This window comes from Macaca mulatta, chromosome 10 (assembly GCF_049350105.2).
Source record: "Macaca mulatta isolate MMU2019108-1 chromosome 10, T2T-MMU8v2.0, whole genome shotgun sequence".
Lineage (NCBI taxonomy): Eukaryota > Metazoa > Chordata > Mammalia > Primates > Cercopithecidae > Macaca > Macaca mulatta.
Window position 1 is genome coordinate 20,594,058 of NC_133415.1, and position 12,436 is coordinate 20,606,493.

A 12,436-nucleotide genomic window follows, 5' to 3' on the forward strand; every position below is an offset into this window, starting at 1 on the left:
ACAGGGTGGAGAAAGGCAGTGAGGATGTGCGGCTGATGAAGCCCCCTTCTCCGGAACATCAGAGCCTTGACACGCAGCAGGAGGGCGGGGAGGAGGAGGCAGGCCCTGTGGCCCAACAGGCCATAGCTGTGGCAGAGCCCTCCACTTCCGAATGCCTCCGCATTGAGCCTGACACCACTGCCCTGAGCACCAATCATGAGACCATCGACCTGCTCGTCCAGATCCTCCGGTACATGTGTCTTTTGTCTTCCCACCCCAGGGCCAGCAGCAGCTCTCTGTCTGCTCCATGCCATTCTGAATTACTGTCCCTGCCTTCTTCAGGAATTGTTTACGGTACTTCCTGCCTCCAAGTTTCCCCATCTCCAAGAAGCAGCTGAGTGCTATGAATTCAGATGAGCTAATATCTTTCCCTCTGGTGAGTCTGGCCTGAACTTCGATTCCACACTCTTCATTGCCCCACCCCTGCCCCCTGGATTTGTTGTAACTGTTGTGATTGTGATTGTTATGCTTGGTGCAGTTGCTAGCTCTCAGCTGTGTGCTCCATCTCAGCCAGCCTCTCTTCTGCTGAAAGAAGAGGAGACTTTATGATGTGGGGAAAAAACTGGCTTAGCTGGATATGACTCTGGTGTGCAGAAAGCCAACCCCTTCCACCACAGGTGCTAGGAGTTGAGTCATCCCTTAGGGATAGCAGGTGTAGTCTGACATTTTATGACAAGCATACCCCCTTTCTTCTGCCCCAGCAGAGGGAGTAAACCTGTCCCAGGCAACAGTGAAGAGCTGAGGCTCAAAGTGCATAGAACTTGACACTCAGAAGGAGGTACAGAGAAGCTTGGACATAAGCACTGGGTCTTACTTAACCCAGCAAATGCTGAAGGGGTGCCTTGCCCGAGCAGGTGTCTGCTGGACCTCATAGTGAGCAGCAAAAGAGAGTCTTGCCTTAGTGGCTCAAGATTCAGTAGAGACTGAGTTGTTACCAGGTAGCTGGACATGAGGGCAGGAGCAGTGAGTGCTGAGAAAATGGATAGAAAGGCTATGGAGGGCTGTGGTGGCCTAGGGGGCAGAGAGAGCAACTGAGTTGGAAGAAAATGTGCATTTTGCCAAGTGCCTGCCTGTGTAAGTGAAAAGGAGTGTTTGAGGTGGGGACTTCTGTGAGCAAAGGCTCTGGGGGTGGGGTTAGGGCAGCAGGCTGTGTGGTGAGCATTTAGGGTAGAGGGGCCTGAAAGCCAGGATATGATGGGTTTTGAATCCCCAGTCTGTCATACTGGCTTAAACTCTGTATGAAGAGAAGAGCCTGCAAAAGTTTTGAGCTGAAGGAACTGTCATCCAAACCATATCTAGGGCAGCGGTCAACACATTTTTTCTGTAGAGGGCCAGTTGGCAAGTAATTTCAGGTTCACAGGCTATACAGTCTCTGTGGCAACTCTGCCATTATAGCATGAAAGCAGCCACAGACAATATGTAAAGGAACGGATGTCCTGTGTTCCAGTAAAGCTTTATTTACAAAAACAGTTGGCAGGCTGATTCGGCCCAGGGGCTGTAGTCTGCTGCTCCTGCCCCTAAGAGGGTAATTTGGGTAGCAGTGTGTTTGGGTAGAATGGGTGGATGGGAGATGCAGGGGCGAGGAGGCTGGTCCTATGTAAAAGGTCAGAGGTGAGGGAATGGGAACAGGAGCCAGTGTGGTGGCAGTGGGCTTGGGGGTGAAAGGGTTGTGTCAGCGGTTGTCAGCAGACTGATCATGGATTGTAGGCAAGTGACTCAGGCCTGTGGGAACTGGAGGTTGATGACAAAGCTATTAACTAGGAGAGAAAAATGGGTAAGTGCAACGAAGGTGACGAGTGGAGGTTTGTGTAGTGCCAGAAGTGCCCTCACTATGTTTTTGGTGATGTGCAGTGTACAGGTGGAAATCAGGGACTGGCACTTGGAGGGAGGGGGAGGCCAGGGCTGGAGATGGGGCTCTGGGAATTGTCCACATGAAGTGGGATGATTTTTTTCTATGATAGGAATAGCTAAGTTTTCTAGGAAAGAGGTTCTAGAGAAAGACAACTGGAATGGAAACTGCAGGATTAGGATTAGTATATTCAAGATGTCGGATCCTCATGGGGCAGTTGTGTGCTTGATAAAGTTTGCCAGAGATAAAAAAACATGGTGTTTGTCTTTATTCTACTTTTTAAAATGTGAAATGAAGCGGGAGTTGAAGAAACTAAGGCTCAGTAAAGAGTCTGTTGGTCAGTGACAGAGCCCAGATTTGAACCCAGGTACTTCTTAGGACTTGCTCTGTTCACGATGCTGCCTTGCTCTCCTGGCAAGATATGAAGGGGTGGTGCTCAGTGAGGGAGCTAGAAGGTGCAGAAATCACAGCTGCTTCACAGAAAGATCCACGCTTCAACTTTCGTCCTTGTTTAGGCTGCAGGTGCTCTCTGCAAATCCTAGGAGGAACAAGCAGCTAATAGGGTGGCTAGGTTGGCCTGGAGGCATCTTCTTGTCATATTTGTTGATTTTAGCTTAAAGTTATTGCCAAACTCAGAGTAGAGCCTAGGTGTAGCAGGATCTCTGCAGTGGGCTTGAATGCCTGGGCCCAAAACAAAGTCTGCATGAGTGTCTAAAAATAGTATATTAGGCTGGGTGTGGAGGCTCAGGTCTGTAATCCCAGCACTTTGGGAGGCTGAGGAAGGTGGATCACTTGAGGCCAGGAGTTTGAGACCAGCCTGGCCAATATGGTGAAACCCCATCTCTACTACAACATATAAAAAATATTAGCCAGATGTTGTGGCACAGGCCTGTAATCCTAGCTACTTGGGAGGCTGGGGCATGATAATCGCTTGAACCTGGGGAAAGGCAGAGGTTGCAGTAAGCTGAAATTGTGCCACTGGACTCCAGCCTGGGTGACAGAGTGAGACTGTGTCAAAAAAAAGTATATTAGGCCGGGCGCAGTGGCTCATGCCTGTAATCCCAGCGCTTTGGGAGGCCAAGGTAGGCGGATCACAAGGTCAGGAGATCGAGACCATCCTGGCAAACATGGTGAAACCTCGTCTCTACTAAAAATACAAAAAAAAAAAAAAAAAAAAAAAAAAAAATTAGCTGGGCATGGTGGCCGGCGCCTGTAGTCCCAACTACTCAGGAGGCTGAGGCAGGAGAATGGCGTAAACCCGGGAGGCGGAGGCTGCAGTGAGCCGAGATTGCGCCACTGCACTCCAGCCTGGACGACAGAGCGAGACTCTGTCTCAAAAGAAAAAAAAAAAGTATATTAGCTTTTTTTTGTACAAGGAGCTATAATACCAGTGGATCACCTTTGTTCTGCTAATTGTAATGTCTAAAACCACTCAAAGTTTCTTTTTTTTTTTGAGACAGAGTCTTGCTCTGTCGCCTGGGCTAGAGTGCAGTGGCACAATCTTGGCTCACTGCCAGCTCCACCTCCTGGGTTCATGCCATTCTCCTGCCTCAGCCTCCCAAGTAGCTGGGACTACAGGTGCCTGCCATCATGCCCTGCTAATTTTTTGTATTTTTAGTAGAGACGGGGTTTCCCTGTGTTAGCCAGGATGGCCTCTATCTCCTGACCTCGTGATCTGCCCACCTCGGCCTCTCAAAGTGCTGGAATTACAGGCATGAGCCACCGCGCACGGCCATCACTCAAACTATTTTTTTAGCATCAGGGATAAAACAAAGTCTACTGTTCAATATGTCCTTGTCAGTTATGTCCTTTATACTGTATTCATCAGGAGTTCCATAGAGCCTCAGGAGCCCTGCAATATTAGATTCAAGTATCATTTTGCAAAAAAACGAATGTAACAATTATATGTGAATCTACAATTACCTCAAAATAATTAAAAAAAATTATTACAAACCATGTCTGCTTTCAAGATGTTGTATACTGAATTTTAATACTTTGGGGATTGCTCCAGCATTTATTTTGTGCTGCCAAGGCAATTATTGTTTTGTGTAGAAGTTTCTCTTGCTATCTTGGTTTTAGTAGGATAAGGTGAATGACACGGTTCGATACTTGCCAGTAACAGTTTTAAAAAATGGCATCTAGAAGCCTCTCTAGGCTGGGCAGCTCATGCATCTTTACAGAAGTAAACACCAGAGTTGATAAGACTACAGTAGCCAGCTAGCACCTGCTGGTTGAGGTGTGTGTGTTCATCACAGTGGCCTCATCATTCTCAGTGATTTACGAGTAAGTCATCTTATAAATTTGAACTTGGAAAATAAATTGAACCTAAAGAGATACTACTTACATTGTTTTTCACACTGAGATTCCATGTGACATTTCATTTAAAACAAGTATTCTGCTTCAAAAGCCACTAGAAAAACTGCTTGTTTCCTACCTCACCCGCTGGAGGTTTCAGGTACTCAGGGAAAATAGTAAAAAGCTCTGATGCTGCAGAAGTATATACTGCTCCACAGAGCTGAAGATATCTGCTATTGGTTGGTAGGTGAAGAGAGAACTGATATGAGTGCTGACATTGTTGGGTATGTCTTGGAAGTGGATGGCACAGGGCTGTACTGAAGTCAGACAGGTTATGATTGAGCATGGAAGAGTGATTCTGTCAACCTTTTTTGCCACTTGGAATGGTAAGAATCACCCCTCATGTGTCCTCATGGCCTGCTGTCTGCCAGAGCACTGTGCTGAGTGCTTCACCTGTGTGCTAACTGTCTTCTTCCTTGTGGCAGCCCCTTATGTACCCTCCCTCTTGCTGTGCTCCCAACAGAAAGAGTACTTCAAGCAATATGAAGTAGGGCTCCAAAACCTGTGCAATTCCTACCAGAGCCGTGCTGACTCCCGGGCCAAGGCCTCTGAGGAAAGCCTGCGTACCTCCGAGAGGAAGCTCCGCGAGACGGAGGAGAAGCTGCAGAAGCTGAGGACCAACATCGTGGCACTCCTGCAAAAGGTGCAGGAGGTGAGCCCGGCAGCCTTCCTGTTGCAGCTGGACCACCTGGTCTCTCAGGGAGGGGGGCCTAGGACCTGTTCCTGTTCTCACAAGAATTTGTCCACTCACAGGAATCTGTGGTTCCCACCCTGGCTGCACAGCACCCTGGCAGGAGAGCTTGAGATGGTGTGGCTGCCTGGGTCTCAGCCCAGCCAGACCCATAGAACCAGGCTTTTTCCCTTTAGACATTCCGAGGTACAGCCTGGTTTGAGAACCCTCCAAGCCATAAAAATGAAGTTCTTTTCCACATGACGCCCAGATGGGATTGGGTAGCCCAGAAGTGGGGAGTGCTCCTTAGCTTGTTGGTCCTTCATCCAGGCAGTAAGCATGAGGGCCTGCTCTGTGCCTGTCCTGTGGATACAGAATGAATAAGACAAGCCAGAGAAGGTTCCTGCTCTCACAGCCTGCCAGTTTGGTGGAAGAGACAGAATTACTGATGGTGGTTCCTAAGGAGATACAGTAAAGTGTTGAGAGGCCACTTGACTAAAATGTTCAGGGGCTTAGGCATTTGGAGACACTGGAAGCCAGTCATGCAAAGAGTGTGACACGAGCATTCCACGCAGAAGGAAGAGGAGGACTTGAGGCCTGAGCAGGGACTTGGGGGCAGTAGGAGCAGAGGCAGGGCTTGAAAGTTGGGGGATTTGATCCTGAGAACAATGGAGATCACTGGAGGGGTGTGGCATGATCCAGTTTTCAGTCTCAAGACACTTACCTGGTTGGTTGGAGGAGGCCTGGAGGGGTCAAAGTTAGAACCAGAGCCTCCTGTGAGGAGGCTCCCACAGCTGTCTGAGACAGTGGTGGCCTGGACCTTGGGCAGTGACAGAAGGGAGAGAAGTGGGCATATTTGTAGGATCTGAGGGAAACGTACATCTAAGACAACTGGGAACATGGGGTAGAGGCACGGCGGGCACAGGAAATCTGGGCATCATCCGTGCACAGTAGATGGAGGAGGGGAGAATAAAGATAGGACAGAAGCCTGACATCCAGGGTGGGGTGGGAGGTGGGGGAGGGGACTCTAGGCTCTGTCCCAGAAGCTGAGAGAAGGTGTAAAGGTGGGCCCCCCAATCACTTTCTGGCCCCCCGTTGACTCCTGCCCTGCTCTATTCCAGGACATAGACATCAACACAGATGATGAGCTGGACGCCTACATTGAGGACCTCATCACCAAGGGGGACTGAAGGCGGGAGAGAGAGCAGCTCCCCTGCCCACCTGCCCTTCAACCCTGTAGCTGCAGGGGAAGGGGGCTTCATTCATGGGTTGGTGGTCGCACCTTGGTTTGACTTACAGGGGACATTTGTGTTTTTGGAGGGAAAGATACCCTGATTCTTTGAATCTTCCTCCTTAAGTTTATAAATATTTATTTTTTAAAAGAAGATGCTGTGCCTGTGAGACCATACTTTTTCTTTTTTTTTTTCTTTTTTGGTGACTGCAAAGGACAGAGAACCTTTCCACTTTGGCCACACTGGGTTGCTAAGCCGGAGTCACTTCAGCTCTTGGCTCCTCAAGATAACGGCGAGTTCAGTGCCATCTTAGAGAAGCTCCAGGGGCAGGGCTGACGTTTCTCCTAGAGGAGGAACAACGTGGGGATCTGAGGGATAGGAGGGAGACTTCCCCCCAGAGTGGTGGTCCTGCTGGGGGCTCAGATCCAGGGACCCAAAAGGGGGGCTGTGTAGGAGGTTCCACATTGGAGGGGCTCTCTCTCGCAGCTGTCCGAGTTGGTCCTGGCTGTGGCGTTGTCCAGACAGCTTGGGGGAAAAAGATCCTGTCTAACCACCTCATCTACCACTCAGGTTCTTTCTGAAGGAGGGATTTCTTCAGTTAACCATGGTCAGTGAGGTTTCTTACCGCAGTAACTTGAGTCCAGGTTGAAGGGGAGACAGATCTGTGGTGAATCTCTGATTTGGGTAGCACACTGAGTGTGGAACCCCACAGGACTCCTTAGGGACGGAGCTTGGGTGTGAAAAAACCCCTGGGGCTGAGCTAGTGACCTCCATGTGTGGGTGCAGCAGGGCCCTGGATGGTGCCAGTTGATCTGGACAGCCTGTTGATGTTTTTCTACTTCTACCCTTTGGCCGGGCCCCACTGAGCCCCATCGAGGTGCCTGAGGAGGGGGCCAGTGAGGTCCCTTGGCCACAGGGACTCCAGAGGCATCTCTGCAGGAAGCACACCATGCGTTCCCTCCATGTCCCATCATAGTGCCACAATCTGTGTCCTGTAACTTCTCAGGGTCAAAGACAAAGGCAAGGGTTGCTGAATTTTCTCTTTAATGGCCACTGGAAGAATCTGGTTCAGTTTTTCCCAACTCTCTTCCCACTCGGATTTGGGGCCTCTGGGTTTTCTGAAGGCACAAGGACTATGACTTTGTACCACTAACTTGTGGTTCAAACCTGGGTGTGTTTCTGGCATCTCCCTAACCCAGATCAGCAATGGCTACCCTGCTGCTCCGAGGCCAGCAGAAGACTGGAAGCAGAGGTGAGGGATGCAGGCCACACTGGAATGGGAAGTCTTTCCCCACTGGATGTGCCTATGTCTGGTGGGTTTTGGGCCTTCCCAGACTACATCTCTGGGAGAGGCCTGTTTGGGGTAGTACACTGAGAGACCCTGGCCTCTTCTGCTGGAAGACTGTCCAAGTCTTGGGGTTTCTTGAGCTGGTGATTCCTCTGCCATCCTGCTGTCTCTGTTCATCTCAGGCAGCATGGGGTCCACTTGTGTCCCCAAACCTAATGTTTTAATCCAAATGCAAGTTGGTTCTGCATTTTTACTGGAGGGTAATCAATTTTTAAAATTCACACACATGTAATCAAAATGCAATACTATAAACTTCTACTGGTGAGACTCCTGAACTCGGTCTGTTTTCTTCTTAGTAAAATTCAGCACCTTCCTTCTCTTCATTCTTTGTACCACTGTGGCTTTAAACGGTCTTCAAGTTATTCCTCATCACTTCCATTGTTTTATCTTCACCCCCTAACATCCACAGAAACAGACTGGAGTTCTTGAATGTTTTAGCTTCAACTTCTAGATGTGCCCACTGTGCTTTGTTAATGCTACCACAGTTGTGCTGAATGCAGCCTGTTTCCCAGGCAGAGATCCTGCCACTCCCAATGGGAAGATAAAATGCAGGGGTCCTCTTTGCCAGTTTCCTGGGAACATCAAGGGACAGGTGACCAGCTTGGAACTCTTTGATGACTTGGGAGGAGGAAGATGGTCTGGCTGATCTGTGGTGAAAAGGTCCTTTGCACAAGGCTGCAAGAAAGTGAAGGGCAGCAACGCTGGTGTTTAAGGACCGAGAGGAGTGGGTACTAGGGTGTTTTGTTTGAGATGGGGGTCTCACCCTGGTCACCTAAGCTGGAGTGCAGTGGCACGATCTTGGCTCACTGATACGTCTGCCTTCCAGACTCAAGTGATCCTCCCACCTTAGCCTCTCTAGCTGGGACCACAGGCACGCACCATCACGCCTGGCTAATTTTTTTTTTTTTTTTTGTATTTTTGGTAGAGTTTCATCACGTTGCTTAGGATGGTCTCAAACTCCTGAGCTCAAGTGATCCACCTGCCTCGGCCTCCTAAAGTGCTGGGATTACAGTGTGAGCCACCATGCCTCACCTAGGGTGTTTGATTTTTAAGTGACACATGCACATGGTAAACATTAAAACCGTCTAAAAGGCTGGACCATGAAAAGCAAGGCTCCCTTCTCCCACCCAATCCCTGAATTCTCCCTGGAGAGTATCCCTCCTAAGTGAACACACTTCTACTCTGTTCCCTTTCTGCCTGTTAACTACTTAGTGTAGCTTAAGTGTAGTGGAACCTGCTTCAGAATAACCCATATGGGTCTTCTTTATTCTCATGAACCACAGAGCATTTCATGTGTTGATATATTGTCTCCTATTTATGGACATTTGGGGTTGTTTCCATTTTTTTTGTTGTTGTTTTGAGACGGACTCTTGCTCTGTCACCCAGTCTGGAGTGCCGTGGAATGATCTCGGCTCATTGCAACCTTCACCTCCTGGGTTCAAGCAATTCTCCCCCATCAGCCTCCTGAGTAGCTGGGACTACAGGTGCATGCCACCATGCCCAGCTAATTTTTGTATTTTTTGGTAAAGACAGGGTTTCACTACATTGGCCAGGCTGGTCTCAAACTCCTGACCTCAAGTGATTCACCCACCTTGGCCTCCCAGTGCTGGGATTACAGGCATGAGCCACTGCACCCGGCCAGTCACCATTTTCATCCAGTAACTTGCAATGCACCAGGCCTTACCAGGGCCACTGATGGGTTCAGCAGACATTTCTTTCTTCAAGCTGGCAAGGCCTCAGATAAGTCACTGCCCATTTTGGCTCCCCGTTCCTCCTCTAAAATAAGGGAGTTGGGTGATGGCAGAGGCTTTCCAGCTTATTCAGCCTCAGGGCCTGTTACCTACCTAAAATTTATCCAGAAGCCCATATGGAAATCCAGGAGTCCTGGAACTGCTCTGGTTGAAGCTGGGATGGGGGCCCAAAGCTCCCTGCTGTTCTTGACCCCCACGTCTTTGCTTCCAAGATTTCACTGGCGCCTACCTGCTACCTGTAGGCCTTCAGCTGCTTACTCTTGTCCTATGTGGGGGTAAAGTGCTTACTCAGCAGCCATCCTCATGGCCTAACCATTTGGCCAGTTTCAGTGTCCCTGAAGGATGGAGGAGGGCTGGGCTTCCATGGAGCCTGAACCGCAGGTGCCTTCAGCACTTCCTGGGGCTCTGGACATGTCAGCAGCTGCCCACCAAGGCCTGGAAGGTAAGGGGGTTCATACCACTAGGGCAAACTTGGATCAATAAGAAGGGAAGGATGCGACAGACCTTATCCCTCCTCTTTTCTTGTCCCCTCTGGATTCTACTGAGATGCTTCCAGGTATTCTCCAAGGCCCCTTCCTGCCCCAGTAACTGCAGGTTTCTGGGGAAGCTGTGGCCAGCTCTAATCCCCTACTTTTTTTTTTTTCTTTCCCTTTTTAGACAGTCTTGCTCTGTCACCCAGGCTGGAGTGCAGTAGCGCCATCTCGCCTCACTGCAACCTCCGCCTCCAGGGTTTAAGCAATTCTCCTGCCTCAGACTCTCTAGTAGCTGGAATTAACAGGCGCGTGCTACCACACCTGGCTAATTTTCATATTTTTAGTAGAGACAGGGTTTCGCCATGTTGGCCAGGCTGGTCTTGAACTCCTGGTCTTGAGATCCATCTACCTCAGCCTCCCAAAGGGCTGGGAGCCACAGCGCCCGGCCTAATCCCCTACTTTGATTACTATCCCTCCCCACATCATTTCTTTCCTTATTGAAAGCTCTGGGTCCTCCCCAATGCTACACCATGTAAACCAATCTGTCCCGCTGGGTTTGGGGCACCGCAGTGGGTAGGGGGGAACCTGTTTGTCAGAAGGTTCAGAGTTTTTGAGTTCCTCATGTTTGTTTGTTTGTTTGTTTGAGACGGAGTCTCGCTCTGTCGCCCAGGCTGGAGTGCCGTGGCCGGATCTCAGCTCATTGCAAGCTCCGCCTCCCGGGTTCACGCCATTCTCCTGCCTCAGCCTCCCGAGTAGCTGGGACTACAGGCGCCCGCCACCTCGCCCGGCTAGTTTGTTTTGTTTTGTTTTGTTTTTAGTAGAGACGGGGTTTCACCGGGTTAGCCAGGATGGTCTCCATCTCCTGACCTCGTGATCCGCCCGTCTCGACCTCCCAAAGTGCTGGGATTACAGGCTTGAGCCACCGCGCCCGGCCAAGTTCCTCATGCTTAATTATCAGCGACCACAGCACAACACGTGGCCGAGGGTGGGTTGTAAATTCTCACCTGGCCTAGAGGACGCAGCCAGGACTCCAGCACTTGGCCATCTCTGTAGAGGCTTCGCGGGTCTGTAGACTGGTCATGCTCAGTCTAACACGGCGTGGTTATGAACGCCCGTTATGAACGGTTCATACCAGTCAACGGTTATGAACTGTAGAGGGCTTCCCCAACCCCGCCGCACGCTCGAGGCGGAAGCGACACGGCGCCTGCGCGGTTTTGCTGGCGCGCCGCACGTGCACCGTGACCTGCGCATGCGCTTTGGAAGCCTCGCGAGCTTGCGGCGGCGCTCAGGGTTTGCTGCAGGTACCTGTGGCCTTTGGGGGTTTCTTCGCATCTTTTAGGTAAGTACTTCCAGGGATTCTCTTTTTTTTTTTTTTTTTTTTTTTTTGAGACAGTCTCGCTCTGTCACCTAGGATGGAGTGCAGTGGCGCCATCTCGCCTCACTGCATCCTCCACCTCCAGGGTTCAAGCAATTCTCCTGCCTCAGACTCTCTAGTAGCTGGAGTTACAAGGAGAGCAAGGGCCCACTCACACCCCAAGCAGAAAAGCGAGGATTTTTTTTTTTCCTGCAAGCTGCTGAGCATTAATTAAGTCAAAGTGCAGATGAAATCTTTCCCCCCCCGGTTGTTTTCCAACTTTTGGGGAGTCACTGGGGAAAACAGTCGTTGAACAGATGTCCTTAGGGTCGGCGCTTTTATCTTTGCAAGGAAGAACAAACACTAGGAAAGGAAGCTGCGTGTTTTTCCTTTTGCCGGGATGGGTGTGTGCCTGCCTTTGGACCTGAGGCCGAGCGCCTGAAGCCTCTTGGACTTAACATTAGTCTGTTTTCTATGCGTTTGTCCTTGGCTTGGTTTATGGTGTTTGTTGAAAGGTAAATGTTTTAAAGTTTTGGGGATTCCTATCATGCTTAGGGAAATCCATCCCCTTCTCTCTTCTCCCCTTCCCCCGATATTCTCTTACATTTTGTTGCAATGTTTATTTTTTATTTTTTACTAGACAACCTGTAGTCCTCATGGAATATATTTTGTATAAGCTGTAAGAAAAGAGTCAAGCGTCCCCTGCCCCCAGGTGGAAATTAACTCATTCCAGCCCTACTTATTAAATGAGACTCTTATTAAATGAACCAACAGGTGTGGACTTGTTGCGTTTGAGATGCCCCTTAGACCCCAGTGGAGACATCTGTGGTCAGTTGCACAAGTGAGTGTGATGTGAGGGGTGAGGTTCTGGCTGAAACTATAATTGTGGGCATCATCAGCATCTAAATAGATCAATCTCCCTCACTTGTTAAAAAATGATTTTCCAGTCTTAGAATTTATTCTCTCACATGAAATATTTAATCGCACTATCCAGTTCTCTCCCATCCCTGCCTAAAAGAAAGTGTTCCATTGGGATTTAAATTATAATTGCATTAAATTTAAATGTAAGTTTTGGGAGCATTGACATTTTTATGATATTAATCCTCCCCCAGAGGATAAAAATGGCTTTCCATTTACTCAAGACTTCTTTTAGGTCCTCCAATAAGATTTTATAAATTCTTTATACGGGTTCTATAACTTTCTGGTTAAATTTATTCCTAAGTGTTTTATGGTTTTTGTCTATTGTGATGAAATACTTTTTCCCATCTGTATTGCTCACTGATTATTAATATGAAGAAAAGCTAATATTTAATATAATTCACTTTCTATCTTAGGAATTCTGGTAGTTTTAATAAGCCTGTTTTT

General features: G+C 49.1%; 1 protein-coding gene and 1 long non-coding RNA gene across 11 annotated transcripts in view; both read left to right on the top strand.

Moving 5' to 3' along the window:
- The window catches only part of MORC2 (MORC family CW-type zinc finger 2), a 41,575-nt gene extending 35,280 nt beyond the window's left edge, over positions 1 to 6,295 (top strand). For 5 of the 10 annotated variants that reach the window (XM_077948962.1, XM_077948964.1, XM_077948967.1 and 2 more), the window contains 4 exons: positions 5 to 229; positions 322 to 415; positions 4,707 to 4,886; positions 6,035 to 6,295. In XM_077948962.1, the coding sequence (XP_077805088.1) occupies positions 5 to 229; positions 322 to 415; positions 4,707 to 4,886; positions 6,035 to 6,103 (568 nt within the window). In that variant the 3' untranslated portion in view covers positions 6,104 to 6,295. 10 annotated transcript variants of the gene reach the window in all.
- Positions 6,296 to 11,070: 4,775 nt separating this feature from the next.
- The window catches only part of LOC107000648 (uncharacterized), a 36,007-nt gene continuing 34,641 nt past the window's right edge, over positions 11,071 to 12,436 (top strand). Inside the window, exon 1 of the long non-coding RNA XR_013399284.1 lies at positions 11,071 to 11,912. This is a non-coding gene — a long non-coding RNA (uncharacterized LOC107000648). The remainder of the gene's footprint in view (positions 11,913 to 12,436) is intronic.